Source organism: Seriola aureovittata, chromosome 12 (assembly GCF_021018895.1).
Source record: "Seriola aureovittata isolate HTS-2021-v1 ecotype China chromosome 12, ASM2101889v1, whole genome shotgun sequence".
NCBI classification, from domain to species: domain Eukaryota; kingdom Metazoa; phylum Chordata; class Actinopteri; order Carangiformes; family Carangidae; genus Seriola; species Seriola aureovittata.
In genome coordinates, this window is record NC_079375.1 from 7,316,102 (window position 1) to 7,330,185 (window position 14,084).

The 14,084-nt window shown below is 39.5% G+C and overlaps 1 protein-coding gene across 1 annotated transcript in view; it reads left to right on the forward strand.

Moving 5' to 3' along the window:
* ak5 (adenylate kinase 5) overlaps positions 1-14,084 on the forward strand; it is a 75,815-nt gene that overhangs the window by 55,304 nt on the left and 6,427 nt on the right. The window contains exon 11 of the mRNA XM_056392050.1: positions 8,599-8,762. Within this exon, the coding sequence (XP_056248025.1) occupies positions 8,599-8,762 (164 nt within the window). The remainder of the gene's footprint in view (positions 1-8,598; positions 8,763-14,084) is intronic.

Genomic DNA, 14,084 nt, shown 5'->3' on the forward strand with positions numbered 1-14,084 from the left:
CATATTCATGATTTTATTCTGTTTACACCAAATTGTGATCATACCGTCTGTGTGTTGCAACTGACTGTGGGATTTATTGGAGCCAGAACTTGTTTAAGACTTTTGATTTCATGTCTCATCTTAGGCCTGAGTAAAGCATCAGGCTACCTGTGTCAGCTTCTGACTGTCACTGTTGTTCTGAGCTGTTATACAGTATGTAGAAGCAGATGTTGAAGCTGAAACTATCACATTCCTCCTCAGATCTCTCTCAAACCTGTCACCTCCCCCTGTTCTGCCTGTGGATTGCCACCAGCACTATGTGGAACAATTCACAGACTGATAGCACTATGAAAAGTTACATGAACATGCGCAGAGTTTTTCCACATTCTGTCTTCCTATTTCAGTATTTTCTTTATATGATATCCTGAACATAAAAACCCAGGACTCAGTCAGTCTCCCACATTTAAGAATTTAATAGTGAAGTGATTTAAGTGATTAAGTGATTTTCTCAACACTGTGATCTGTAGCTTACTTTCTGTAACAGATTTCTAAGCTCTTTGATCTGTTGTTTCTTGCCAAAAGGCCCCTTGGGAGTTGTAGTTAACATCTAAGACAAAGTTTTTATCTACACTAGTTTGTACCTTCGTCTTTGTATCAAAGAAGAAGATATTTTTAAACAGAGTTCTTGATGTTTTGAACCAGAAGAGTTTCATGCTGATCTAAACTGTAGAAGTGCTATAACTGTCTATGGGAAAAAATAATGGAATAGCTCCTCCCACTTCACAGCTCTATAGATTGGACTTTCTTTTTTGAAAATAACCACAAAAGACAAAGAGTTTCATCATAAATCTCTGTACAATACACAGCAGAGTATTCAACCAAATCCTTAAAGCTTCACTAATTGATTTTTGGCCAGCTGAAGGCTGTAAACACGGCATCTGGCATATTATTAGCTTAAAAGGTTGTTATAGCTAACATGTTAGCAAACAGTTATTATATACATTTACACATCCAACACACACACACACACACACACACACACACACACACAAACACATTTAATTGGAACCGCTTGACAAGTGTGAGTGCAATGTTGACTTCCCTTTTAGCTCTCATTTGGTCTCCACCAACTCTGGAGAGCACAATCTGGCTCATTAGCTGCTAAATGTTTCACCATGTTCACCAGCTGGTTGCTAACTTTGCACAGTGGGTTTTTCACAGCTTTGTCAGAGCTGCTGCTGCTGGAAATGACACTAAAGACACTTAAACACTCTGCATAGTCAGAGCTGAGCCGCGGAGTCAGGTGGTAATGTTCTGTGGGCTCATCAAGCAACAACCATTACGTCTGTCAACATAAAAAAATGTGGGCTACTGCAGCTTTAAAAAACAAAGTCTGTTCCTAACTTCAAAGCAGCCTGGCTGTTCACTTCAGGTCCACTCTCTTCACAAGGGTGAAACGATCAAGAAGAGTCCATTTGTCTTAATTTAAGCTGAGCACCCTCCTTGTTAATGAGCTCATTAGCGTCTGTGTTTTTGTCACATCACTTCCACTGCACTACTCTCAGAAAACTGGACAGAATGATTTATGAAAATCCCAAAATTGGGTCTGCTTCAGAGACGCTGGAGCACACGCGTTTACAGCTGCTTGAGTCAAAGCATTTTCCCCAATCGTAATGTTTCGTCAAACATAATATGAACCCCTTCACCCTTTCATTAATTTATAGCAATTTTCAGCTTTCAGGAGAACTTGTTACAAGTTACAAACTGCTTTACAACAAGGACTAAATGCAATGACTGAATTATGCTGCACAAGTAAAACTAAACTGACTACTTAACTATGAGATACAGTCAGTACCTCAGCTGTTTACACCACGACCCATTTTCTGAAGTAGTGAGTTATTTATGTGAACAGGGAGCCGTACCTGCCTCTATGAAAAGTTCTGTGTCACCTCAGAGGACATGATTTCTTTCCTGGCACATCAGACGTCAAGCCTGACTTTGAAAGCACCGTCTCAAGACTCCCTGACGCAGCAATGATGACTCCTGACTTCCGCATAAAAATGTTAATGTCCTCTTAACAGCCCCGTATCCCCCTGTCGCTCTTTTCCGACGCTGCTGATGCTGCTGCTTCAGGGGAGACCCAGGTTATCTGTCAGACTCTGGTTTCCTCTCAGGTGAAGACAGGCTCAAAGTCACTTGCTACAAATCTGTCTTACTAAGAGAGTTTCTAAGAGTTTCTAAGAGAGCTGGAGTGATGCTGTCTGGTGACCCGTGTCAGATCTTAGATTGGATAAATATTAGAGACTCCAAACGGTTGAAACACTTTTTGCATTTCTACTCGGGACTATTTGGAGTAGACCAAACTTTTTAACTTACATCAGTCTGCTAATTACCTAATTACCATTTCAACGTGATTTTATATGTCATATTATTCACTGTATTTATTCAAAAGGGAAAAATTCAGATATTGCAACTGACCCAAACCCTGGGGACAGTTACAATACAGATCAGGAATGGTTGCAGCCTGCTTTTTGTCTCAATGAGCATAGTATTCTGAAAAGGTACATTTTTATATGTACATATATATATAGTGATTTATTTATACCTTAATATTTTAGTATCATTTATTCTGTTTTGGTATGACTGCTGAGCTTGGGCATAGTTATAAAAACTTGTTGCAGCAACCTTTCCCCACCCTATCAGCCATGAGAGAACATCATGTGCTAGACACACTGACCACGACACAGTCTGCTGTGTTCTGCATCAGCTGTGATTCAAACTATGAAAGTTGTGAAAAGTCAGGACAGTATGACAAAAAATACAGCTCATGAAAAAAATACTTTCATACCTTCAAAACTATTTTTTTCACTAAATGCAGCAGTAGATGTGTGTGTGTGTGTGGGGGGGGGGGGGGGGGGGGGTCTAACTGAGCATGTGCAGTATGAGTGTCATCACTCCAGCATGTTTCCAACTGAAGAAATGTTGCAACCGTCCCCAGTCTCCCCTACTCAAATGAATAGTTTTAGTAGAAGTTTGTTGAGGTACCAAAAGTAATCAAAGTTGCACAGAAACTGAAAATCCATTAAAACTCTCCTTAAATTAACTCGCTAAAAGCTGCATTGTCTAGTTAAATCAGGGCATGAATGTCTTCTGCTGTCAGTTCAAAACGCTAAGAAACATTTTAGTTCATGATATTTCATTAAATTTGGTGCCGTTTGTTAAACATCCCCTGCTGCCACTGTCTGAATGTTGTCAATCATAAAATAGTTGCTGAACAACACGTAGAGGTAGAACCAGTTAAAACTTTTGTATGAGTATTTAAGTTCTCAAACTACTTTAATTAAAAGTTGGGAGAGAGGAGTTTTGGGTGGTCTGTTTTAATTTGGGTTTACCCATCCAACACCTCCCTGACCATAAAAACGGGTGGAAAAGTTGAAACAGTGTTCTGCAGTGGTGCTTCAGAAAGAGGCAGCGATAATGCCGGAGGGAAACGCTAATGTGAGGTTTCACTGGTATTTTTTTTTTCCCTTTAGTCTCTGTTCAGTTCTTCTGTTCTTCATGTTCTCATCCCTCTCATCTTCTTCTTTGCTATTTCCCTCCTCTCTGCAGAAAATTACCATTTTTACCCTGGTAATCAGACTTTAATTTAAATGGTGAATAAGCTGCTCTGGGTGAGAGGAGTAATGTCAGTTGTTTTAAATTGATGCAATGGAAATTTAGCACTTCGGTGAAATTGGGTGGAAAACTGTTTTCTGGTGTTAAAAGATTTCATTAACAAGCAAAAACTTCCACCAATGTGGAACTTTCTAATCATTTTTTCCCCAAGGACTTAGTGTTTTTTAATATTCTATTATCATTATTAACAGATTAAATGCTAATGAAATGACAAAATAATAATGTAATTTATTTATTTATTTTATGTAATTAATCAAATAAAAGCAAAATTACATTTGCAGGTTCCAGCTCTAATGTTTGACTTTGCAAGTTTTATTTCATTTCAGTAACAAAAAAGTTTTTGGGTTTTTAAACTGTAGCTCAGAAAAAACAAGCAACTGGAAGATGACACTTGTAAAGGGCATGTATCCTTATTTTCTTACATTATTTAGACTCAAAGACTAAAAATATCCTTCCTATAACCCAGCCCCCCTTATTTTCTGTTGCTGTACCTATTAAGATTTCTAATTGTGGCACATACACATCACTAGGTGCATATCCAGTATCCTGCTTAATGCGCAATTTGAAATTGCAAACTTAAAAATTAGTGATGGAAACATGCAAATTTTGAAAATATTCAAATGTGACAAAAAAATGTATACGCATGGTTTTTCAGACTATTATATATATACAAAGCAATATTTTGCAAAATTGAAATAGAAACAAAAGAAATGGTTTGTGCAAAACTGCAATGGAAACCCAGCTACTGATAACAATTAGCTACTGATAAGAACATTGTTTGTGCTGGCTGAAAATCTCTCATTTTTGTTAGCTGTAGCTAGCTAGCTAAATAACCTGAACCAAAAGGGTCTTGAACATGCGTTTGATGGCTACATACATGTTAGCATAGCTCAGCGCTATATAGAGATGAGAAACAAATGGATGTGTCAATAATAAACACTGTTTTTTGGAACATAACCTGTAACCACACAATGCAGATGGCCAATGATATGCTAACTGATAAGCACACATTTATTACACTTTTGTTTTTTTTAGTTTTGGTTTTGGAAAGGCAATTTTAAAAAAAATAGACACGACCCTCAGAGTATAGCTCTATCTAACGCACCATGCACCCCATCCATAGCTTGACAAACTTCTTTGCAGTTGCTATGCTATTATTGCAAAGTTGCAGTTTTCAGGCAACAGACGAATTGATAACGCAAGTAACAAAAAGGTTCCAGCCCTTTTCTGAAAGCCATTTTCACTTTTCAACAGTTTTTTATTGGTACTAAAAGGGATTTGCCTATGGCTGAGTGTTCATCTTGCTCGTGTCACTCAGGCCGCATCCCATCGTCAACATTTGGAACTTGTAGCTCAAAACACATGACAAACATGAACCCAAAAAACGTCTCTGCAGAAAACCACTGGCCACTTCCTACAGTCTGTGTTCATTACTGAAAAAGATTTAATGTGACCTCAGTGAACAACATCCTTCAAAGTGGATGTTGACAGTGGAAAAGAAAAATATTTTCAAAGCCCATTCAACCATCATTTAGGAATCCAGCACTCACAGCCCTCGTTCCTTTGTGTTGGCAGGAACGTTTTTCATTTTTGCTTTCAGGCTTTGATTTCGCACTTCCTGTGCACTGACAGAATTTCCTCTCAGTGATCATCTGAAACTGAAGTGGATAACTGAGGTGTCTCAATTAGTGGGGGCGAGAGGCTTGTTACCGCTGCAACCCATTTGTCATATAGACTGATTTTATTTTTTTTTTACATCAAAATATTACCTGCTGAAACTTCAAGGAAAATATAATTATGTAGCAGCACTGCATACACAAATTAAATTACCACAGAGAGAATTTTTCCCTCCGTCTGGTCCTCTGCCCTCTTGTTTCATGTTTTTCATCTTCATCTCTGTCTGCTGTGCCGACTCTTTCTAACATATTCATCTGTCACTTTGGCTTTAATCGCAGACAGTGCTGTGACAGACCTGTTCACACAGAGGGAGCTGGTATGGGTTTCTCAGATCTAAATCTCCAACCTGAACACCAGCAGAGAAACTACACGATGCTCAGCAGAGCTCAAAAATCTTTTCTGATTTGCAAAGCTGTAGCTAGTTCTTTCTTTTTATTATTTATTCTTTTCCTTATTAGATTTTATGCCAAAAAGTACCCAGATTCCCAGATGTCAGTTCATAATCATCAACAGTTAAGGCTTAATCATTATTTATGCAGATTTTGGATTTGCATATAAAAAAACAAGTTGTTTTTTGATGTATTAAAAGCAAAATATGACGAAAGTACATGAAACATGAAGCGGGTCACTTGTGTGCATCATCTTGGCACCCGAATGGAGAATTAGCGCCACCAGCTGTTTATCTTGAGGAATCCTAATATTTGTATAACAGCAGCAGACGCTTTCATTTGCATTTTCTTTTGCCAAATTTTTTTTTGTACGTTTAATGTAAATTATTAAATTTTATGTAAATGAACTAAGTTAACTAGTTTAACCTCAGTGGAGAATGTTTGAAGGAAACTGAGAAAATGAACTAAAACAGCAAAGAAGAGGAAGATTTTGTCTCATTTTTTGGTGTAATTAAAGGAAGAAACAAAACAGCTGCTGCTAGCCCATTTTATTGTATTTTTATCATATATTTGTTTTTATATATTTGGATTAGTTTATACATTTGTCCAAATTAGTTTTGTCACCATGTTGCTGTCTATCATTTTACCTATTGGAAAACTTGATGGACAAAAAAAACAAACTTAAAATACAAAACAGAAAGAGAGAGTACAAATCAGAAAAGTTGGAGTAGTATAAAGAACAGCACAGAGGTCTGACAGATACACTTCATCCTCTCTTGGTGAGAGAGGTGATTAAATTTCAGATGGTCTCACAGAGAGAAGCTATCTTTACCCTCAAAGCTGATTTCTACAGCAGGTCCAACTAACTAGGAGAGTCACTAACAAGCTTCTAAGGGTGGGTCATTATTTTAATTCCTGGCGGAGGCGTTAAGCAGCAGAGGAATACTTTCATTGAGCAGGCATGTCGGTGTAAAAGTGCTGAATATACAATGAATGAATCTATAACACCCCCCCCACCCCACCCCACCCCCACCCCATTTCTTATGGACCTTTTCTGACTTCATGGTCGTCCCTGGGTGATCCGAGCTCATATCAGTCCACGCACTCTGAGGAAATGGTGATGAGGACATTTGTTTTTGAAGGTGGGCGGAGGGCAGCGACTCTCGCATTAGAGGCAGCATGCTGATGAATATGAAGCACATCCAGAGTTTTATTACTGGGCTCAAGGCTGGTCATGATAAATTGCTGCCTCCCACCAATGCCTCACACACCTTCATGGCCAAGTAATGCAGTTAACCCGCAATAAAACACCTGCAGACCTCACAACGCGGAGGCTGAGCAGGTAGACTGGAATGTTCTCCGTTATTGATAAGTGAAACCTGCCACAGTGAAGTAAAGACACGGCAGCTGTATTTCTTCTGGCTTTGTTTGTGTTCGTGGGTTTAGGGTTGAAGTTGGGTTTAGGTTTAAATTAGGGGTTAGGGTTATTATGACCCATTGTTACATTTTGTTGCTAGGTGACATTTAGTGGCCGTAGTATTTATGACTGGAGCAAAGGGAAAAGTGCGGAGACGTAGTATAAAGAGAGACGAAAGTCTACGTCAGGAAGAGGTTGTGGTGGATAGATGGATCAGCAAGACAAAGGAAGGTGACACGGGAGAGCGGTGTTCGACTCCCATGTGAAACCAGCAGTTTATGTTGTTCCTTTTATCCATGGACGTTCAACAAAGTTAACTACGTTGTTATTATTGTAACCATGACAACACATCGTCTAATGTTGAGGAAGTACTTATTTTAACCCAAATCTCAATCTTTTCCTAAACCTAACCAAGCCATGGCTGTTATTTCAGTAACAACAGCGACAAGCAGTACACCGGTGCAGTCGTGTGTTTATTATGGTAACCCTGACAACCAAGGTCCAGTACACATGTCGCCATAGGGGCACTATTTCAGGAGACACTCCTATAGGTCGTATCAGAGGGTTGAAAAAAACGACCTATATGGTTGTTGAGGTTGGAGGAGTTGTTGAGGTTACAGACGGAAATAGATACTTCCATTTCAAATGATGCAGCCGTCACTGCCCACATACTCCCATGCAGCCTTTACATTAGCATGGATGTTAAGCAATACAGTCACTAGAGGGCAGCTCAGAGTCAATCTCATAATGAATTCCCATAGTAATTGTTAGTCCCTTTAAATGTTTAAAATTTCTGACCAACTCACATAACCTCTCCTCAAAAATTTCCGCCATTTAGAAAATGTCTTCATCGTGTCCTATGGGCGTGTCGCACTTGAACTATAGACTTCTGTTTCATCTGTTTCGTGCACAAATACACACAAAATTAATTCAGAGTACAGACAGAAGGCTTAATCTGTACTGGTATACACATCTAATGAGAAGCATAAATGAGACTTTAGTGCTGGGGTTAGACTGTCTACAATGAATGGAAGTCAATGCAATGTCCTGACAAGTGTAGCTGCAAAATTGTGTGTGTGTGTGTGTGTGTGTGTGTGTGTGTGTGTGTGTGTTAAACCAAGGCGCAGCAGGGCAGATAGATTCAGATAATCATCTGTGATAACCTGGCTCTGAGCCTGTGGCAATGAATCAGACCTGTGATGTGTATGGACATGCACACGCACATATAAATATACACAGTTCACCTACCCAGCTGCTATCCGTTTCCTCTCTTCTATCCTCCCTCTTGAAGTCTGGCTTCTCTCCCACACACCTTTTTCCTCATAAATACCCACAAGTAGGTCTCTCAGTTTGTCATTCAGTTGTAATGGTTAAGATTTGGGTAAGAGACTTGAGAATGCATTATGTCATTGTGTCCTCACAAAGATAGCTGTACAAACGTGTGTTTGTGTTTGCTCGCAGGTGGTCCAGGCTCAGGGAAGGCTCTCCAGTGTGAACGGATGGAGGACAGGTTCGGCCTGCGTCGTGTCACCCTGGGTGACCTGTTGTGTAACGAGCTGCAGTCTCACAGTGACAGAGGGCGCCACCTGCGGGACATCCTGGAGAGAGGAGAGCAGCTGCCCGAGGTCAGTGTGGTAGTCTAGTTGCACTGCCGATGTTTATGTGCCACAGTCACAACAGATAGAGAACTTAATTTACTCATTCATCTTGTAATGAATAGTCCAGCACAGGAACATATTTCACTTTTCCATAAAGACCAGTGAATCTCAATTAAGTTAAGTTACAGTACACTGTAACTTTGGGCTGTCGGAGATGTCAGTTGACAGTTGTGAGAGAAAAGTGGTAAAATCTTTGCTTGTCAATCCAGAACATTGGTAAATGCCATTTTTACAATAAAGTCCTGCCATGACACGGTCCAAAGTTTCTTTCTCGTCCCTATCTTGTGGTGTATTGATATATAGAAGTGTCAGCACTACAGCCAAAACTTTTTTAATTCTAGTTTGGCTGCATTTTAAAAATGCAAGCGCTGCACGAATGGATGACATGAGCTGATGACGGGCCTCTACTCCATAGTACAATTCACCCTGCACTGACCGCACAATGTGACACACCTCAAACTGATATAACAGTCTGACACAGATTGCAGAACAGGATTTAATAACACCCCTCCAGCACAGTGTGACATACAGAAAACATCTACGAATGTTGTTATCACACGGTATAAAGGCACCTTTACAAAAGCCAGTGGGAAACCAGCTGCAGTTGCTGCTTTTCTGGAGACATTTTTAAAAATGTTAAATGTTTTCACTTATTTCAATACAGATTTAATAATTGACCTTTGAAGTTTCAAGTGTCTTTTAGAATTGCAGTCTATGGAAAAACATGTTCTTGGCCCACAGGATATTTTTCGTTGCAGTCAAGTTGGCAACAAATGAGCCTGAGCTGAACTCAGACCTGCAGCGCTGTGAGAACATGATGTGCCTCTCTGGGCGTTTTGAGAGGCTGCAGTTCTGCTTTGCAGAAACAGGGGACTAGACGGATCGAATACAAATGGCATAATTTTCACTTTTCATTTCACTTAATTTTACTGATAATTGTACCCGTTGTTCAAAAATGTGCTTCTAAGGAGGATGTAAAGAAAAAGTGGTTTGTTTGCAATTAATAGGGTATTAAGTGGGAGCAGTGACTGTAAAATGTCGCCTGAACAGAAAAATAAATAAAGATGTCACAGAACCAACCGCCCACGGTTTTTGATTGACAGGTGATCTCTGGGTAGAGTAGTGCAAAAACATGACAGCAATGAGCACAGAGCAGTACAGCAAGCCAACAAAATCATAATTCAAATAGAAAATCTTACAGATTATTATTTCATGAACACAGACAGCTGAAGATGAATGAAGTTCAGTCAGAAAAATGCACTAAGATAGGTCTTTCTATGCCGTCACTGAAAGATAAAACATCTGATGTACTATAAAATATGTTTTCCTGCCAATGCCATAAAGAAATAAATACAAGAGGCGAGACAGAGCTGAAATATTATACATTCAGTGGTGCTCATAATGGCTTTCACAGAGATTGCACTCTAACACACACTGTACTCTTCAGAGCTGACATGGCAGTCTGAGCTGAAAACATCAATTCACTGACAGAGTGTAAACCCAGATAAATTATCTATAACTCCAAACACTCTGAGGGAAACATATTTTCTGAGGAGGCGTAAACATGTTCATCAGAGTAGGGAGTCGACTTCAGCTAGTCACTTAATACAAGCTCTCTCCAGCAGACAGTGGGAAAGTGGTTTTCAGTTCACAGATGTGCAGCAAAAGCTGAAGCTCATCAAATTTTACCGTAGCTGTTTTAACAAGCTCACAATACAGTGAAAACTGCCACTACTGTCAGAATAATGACAGTCATTTTCAAATTTGACAATCCTCTATAATACCGTCGTTCATATGAGTGAGGTACTCATGCTAGATTATCGACAGGAGACTGAGTAGGTCATTAATTAAAGGTCAAAAAAGTGCTTAATTATTCCTGTGCGTCAGTGACAGCCAGGACTGGAGGCATTCTGTTTTCGGCTTGTCCATCCATCTCTCCGTCCTGTTCCAGTTTACGCAATGTCTCAGTTTTTTGGTTAAAGGTCAAGGTCACGGTAACCTCACAAAACACATTCTTGGCTGTAACTCACCAATTCATACATTAATTTTGACACAAACACAAACACACATGTCTGATAGGATAAAATGGTGAAGTGACATTTTATATCAAAATGCTCAAAGGTCAACTTCACTGTGACATCATAATGTTCTGTCAAAACACTTCTGGTCATTATTCAACATTGTAACTCAGGAAGGAGAGATTGTGGCCATGTTTCCTGCAGCTTGGCTGGTCGGCGGAGGCACACAACCATGAGAAGTTAACTCTAGTTCAAAATACAATACTTCACAGAGAAGTCCATTTCATGTCACAAAAACCTGCTCATACACACGTCTTAAACTCGGATTTGAGGTGAGCACTGAGAGAAACTTTCCCCCTTCAGCAGATAAATGTGAAAACAGTCTGCACATACATCATTCTGCAGTCAAACAAAATGATATACTGCATTAATGCAATGGGCTTCAGCACCCAGCTGTACACAGTGGAGGTGATGCATTTATTCATTATCATAAGCATACATTTTCACCCACGCTACCATGGGAAAAGGAGTCTGTGAGTTAAACACCACAGTCCACAGTCAGTTATATCAGCTATTAAAGGTTGTATTTCCATGAAATCTGCCGCAGACATTCACGGTCCCAAGGTGATCAAACTTAATGACCGGTCCCTGAATTCGCATTTACTGTCACCAAAAGGTCAAAATTTCCACTTGTCTAAAACTAGTTAATGACTGTACAGTGTTACTTTAAGGCTAATGCTAACTTGGCTTGGTGACATACTGACATTGGCAAGTATAAATGGTTTGTTTTAGTCAGAGACACACATACATTTTAGTGGGTAATGTGTTGTGAATAAAAACATAACTTCGTTCTTTATAAGGAAACTCCACAGGGCACCTTCAAAATCCTGCTGGAAAATTAATCTCCTTATAACAAACATATATGAACATTAAATCACATTTAGGTGTTGGAGTCAGCTGCAGCAGCAGATGGTGTAAGCATGAGCACATTCCTATAGAAATTATGGGAAGTGTCAGGTTATACTGTACGAGCTGGAGCTGCAGCAGGCAGCTGTTTTTAGAGAAAAAGATATAGAACCCACTGTGCACTACCTGCCGAACTCCAAATGACAACAATGTGGAGCATTTAGCAGCTGAGGAGCCAGAAATTTCTCTCAGAAGTTGGTGGAGACCAAAAACAGAGTTCAAAGAGGGTTAATACTGGACTTACATTTAAAAAAAAAAAAAAAAATCAGTTACTGCAGATTTAAAGTGGGTGAGACCACACCATTTGTCCCACTTGCACCTTTATTCCTCACCATGCTTGTCATTTGTTAGTTCGGCCAAATCACAGGCAAGTATTCTTTAAGCTCAGTTACTATTCATTGATTTAACCTTTAGTTTTCTTGAGTTAAACATTTCTTTGTTCTAACCTACAAAACCCACCATGCTTTGATGCTTTTGCAATACCAAGTACGGCTGATTAATAATTAAAGTCTTGCTTGTATTGTCAGTGTTTACTGAGTCACATTGTCATTTTCTTTTTTGTCCTTGAGAGAGACCGTCCTCAGTGAAATGTGGATTCCTCAGTAGACTGGGAGTTATCCTTTTGTTAGCTGGGAAAAGACGTCATTTAAGTGAAGTTTTCTTTTCATTTTTGGTACAGTGGTGTAAATAGTAGTAGTAGTTATGGTGGATGAAGCCTTGTGACACTTTGGGGCTTTCTTATTTGTGCCAAAAAACAGTTTCATATCTTTGAGACTTAAAATAAAACAGGTACAGCGACATCTGGTGGTTTGTAAAACTTATAGCAGCCCTTCCAAGAATGGTGTCACAGCACAGCTCACTGTTTTAATAGTTTTCTCTCATACGTGTGCAAAAAAAAGTCCAAGAAGCCTGCACGATATTAAATCTGCAATACTTAGTGCTGGATTAAATGTAGATGTTACAGCACTATTAAATGGATTTTCTTAAAAGCCCAGAAACAAAATACTGATGTACCTTACTGGTGCCGTTTAGGCCCAATGCTCATTCAATTAGCTGATTACTTTTATTACACATCACCATGTTTCTAGTTTACTCTCCTCTCTTCTTATCTCTTTAATGTCCACCACATTATATCACGTAGTTGAGCTGAAAAACCTTCCAAACTGTCAGACTGAATGAAGCCGTTTCTGAAGCACCAGTAACGCGGTATTTTTCATTTGACACAATTTGCTGAAACAGTGTGATTCACAGGAGTGAAACAAGCTTCGGCGCTTCAGTGTCATCTCTGCCCTTCAGTCTAACAGGCAGGCGGAAGTCTCATTCGGTCTGAAAACTGTTCAGTGACAACTGTGGATTATCCTATAAAAAAAAATTTAAAAAAAGGAACAACTGTCCCCTTGTTCCTTTTTTTTTTTTTCTTTTTTAATCTTTTGAGCCCCACAAACAAATTTTCTTTTAGCCCGACTGTTGGGATGCCAGCACAAGTCACATATCAAACAAAACTAAATATGCTAGAAGTGAGTGAGGACAGTTTTTCTTTTGGAGTTTGGTTGAACCAACGCTTTGAAAAAATGAAAAAGGTTTTTTGTCTTTTCTGTTTTGTGAGCAACACAAACAATAAAAAAAACAATGGAAAACACTGACTCTAGAAAAGCAGAGACTCCCAGCCTTTTCATCATTTCAAGATTAAAAAGTGGAGCATGGAATCGAAAGCAAGACGTATATAAGACTCACACGCAGAGATTTTCTTTAACTTTCTATCATCTCAATGGAGAAAACCAGTGGCTTTCAAGCAGAGCTCAGCTATCTAAGCTTCTTACAACACATTAAGGTCATGTCCCAATGCCTTCGCTGACACAGTCAATGCCAAACACTTACTTTTATGTGACAGTGACATAATTATGGAGAGGGAGAGAGAGAGAGAGAGAGAGAGAGAGAGAGAGAGAGAGAGAGAGGATGATGAATAATCCCACACTGGGAGTGGGAGTGCACCTCACCAGGTTTACAGCACAACACATTACACAACCTACTGTAATAAAATAAATCACACCCACATCAGAGTTAAGGTTGTTATCTCAACATGAGATGAAACGCTGTCATTTGTGGCTCACGGCTGAGTGCTAAACTGTAAAAACCACATAGTGAAAGTTGGACTTGGTAAAATGTGAATGTACTGTTGCCTGGCAACACAGAAAGAGCAATTTATTATTCTCTGTCAACTGTGATCCCACACTACACCGTCAGCTCCCTGTCTGGCCACATGTGTGCCATCTACTACATGCAGCAACGTGGGACCCCCCCCCCC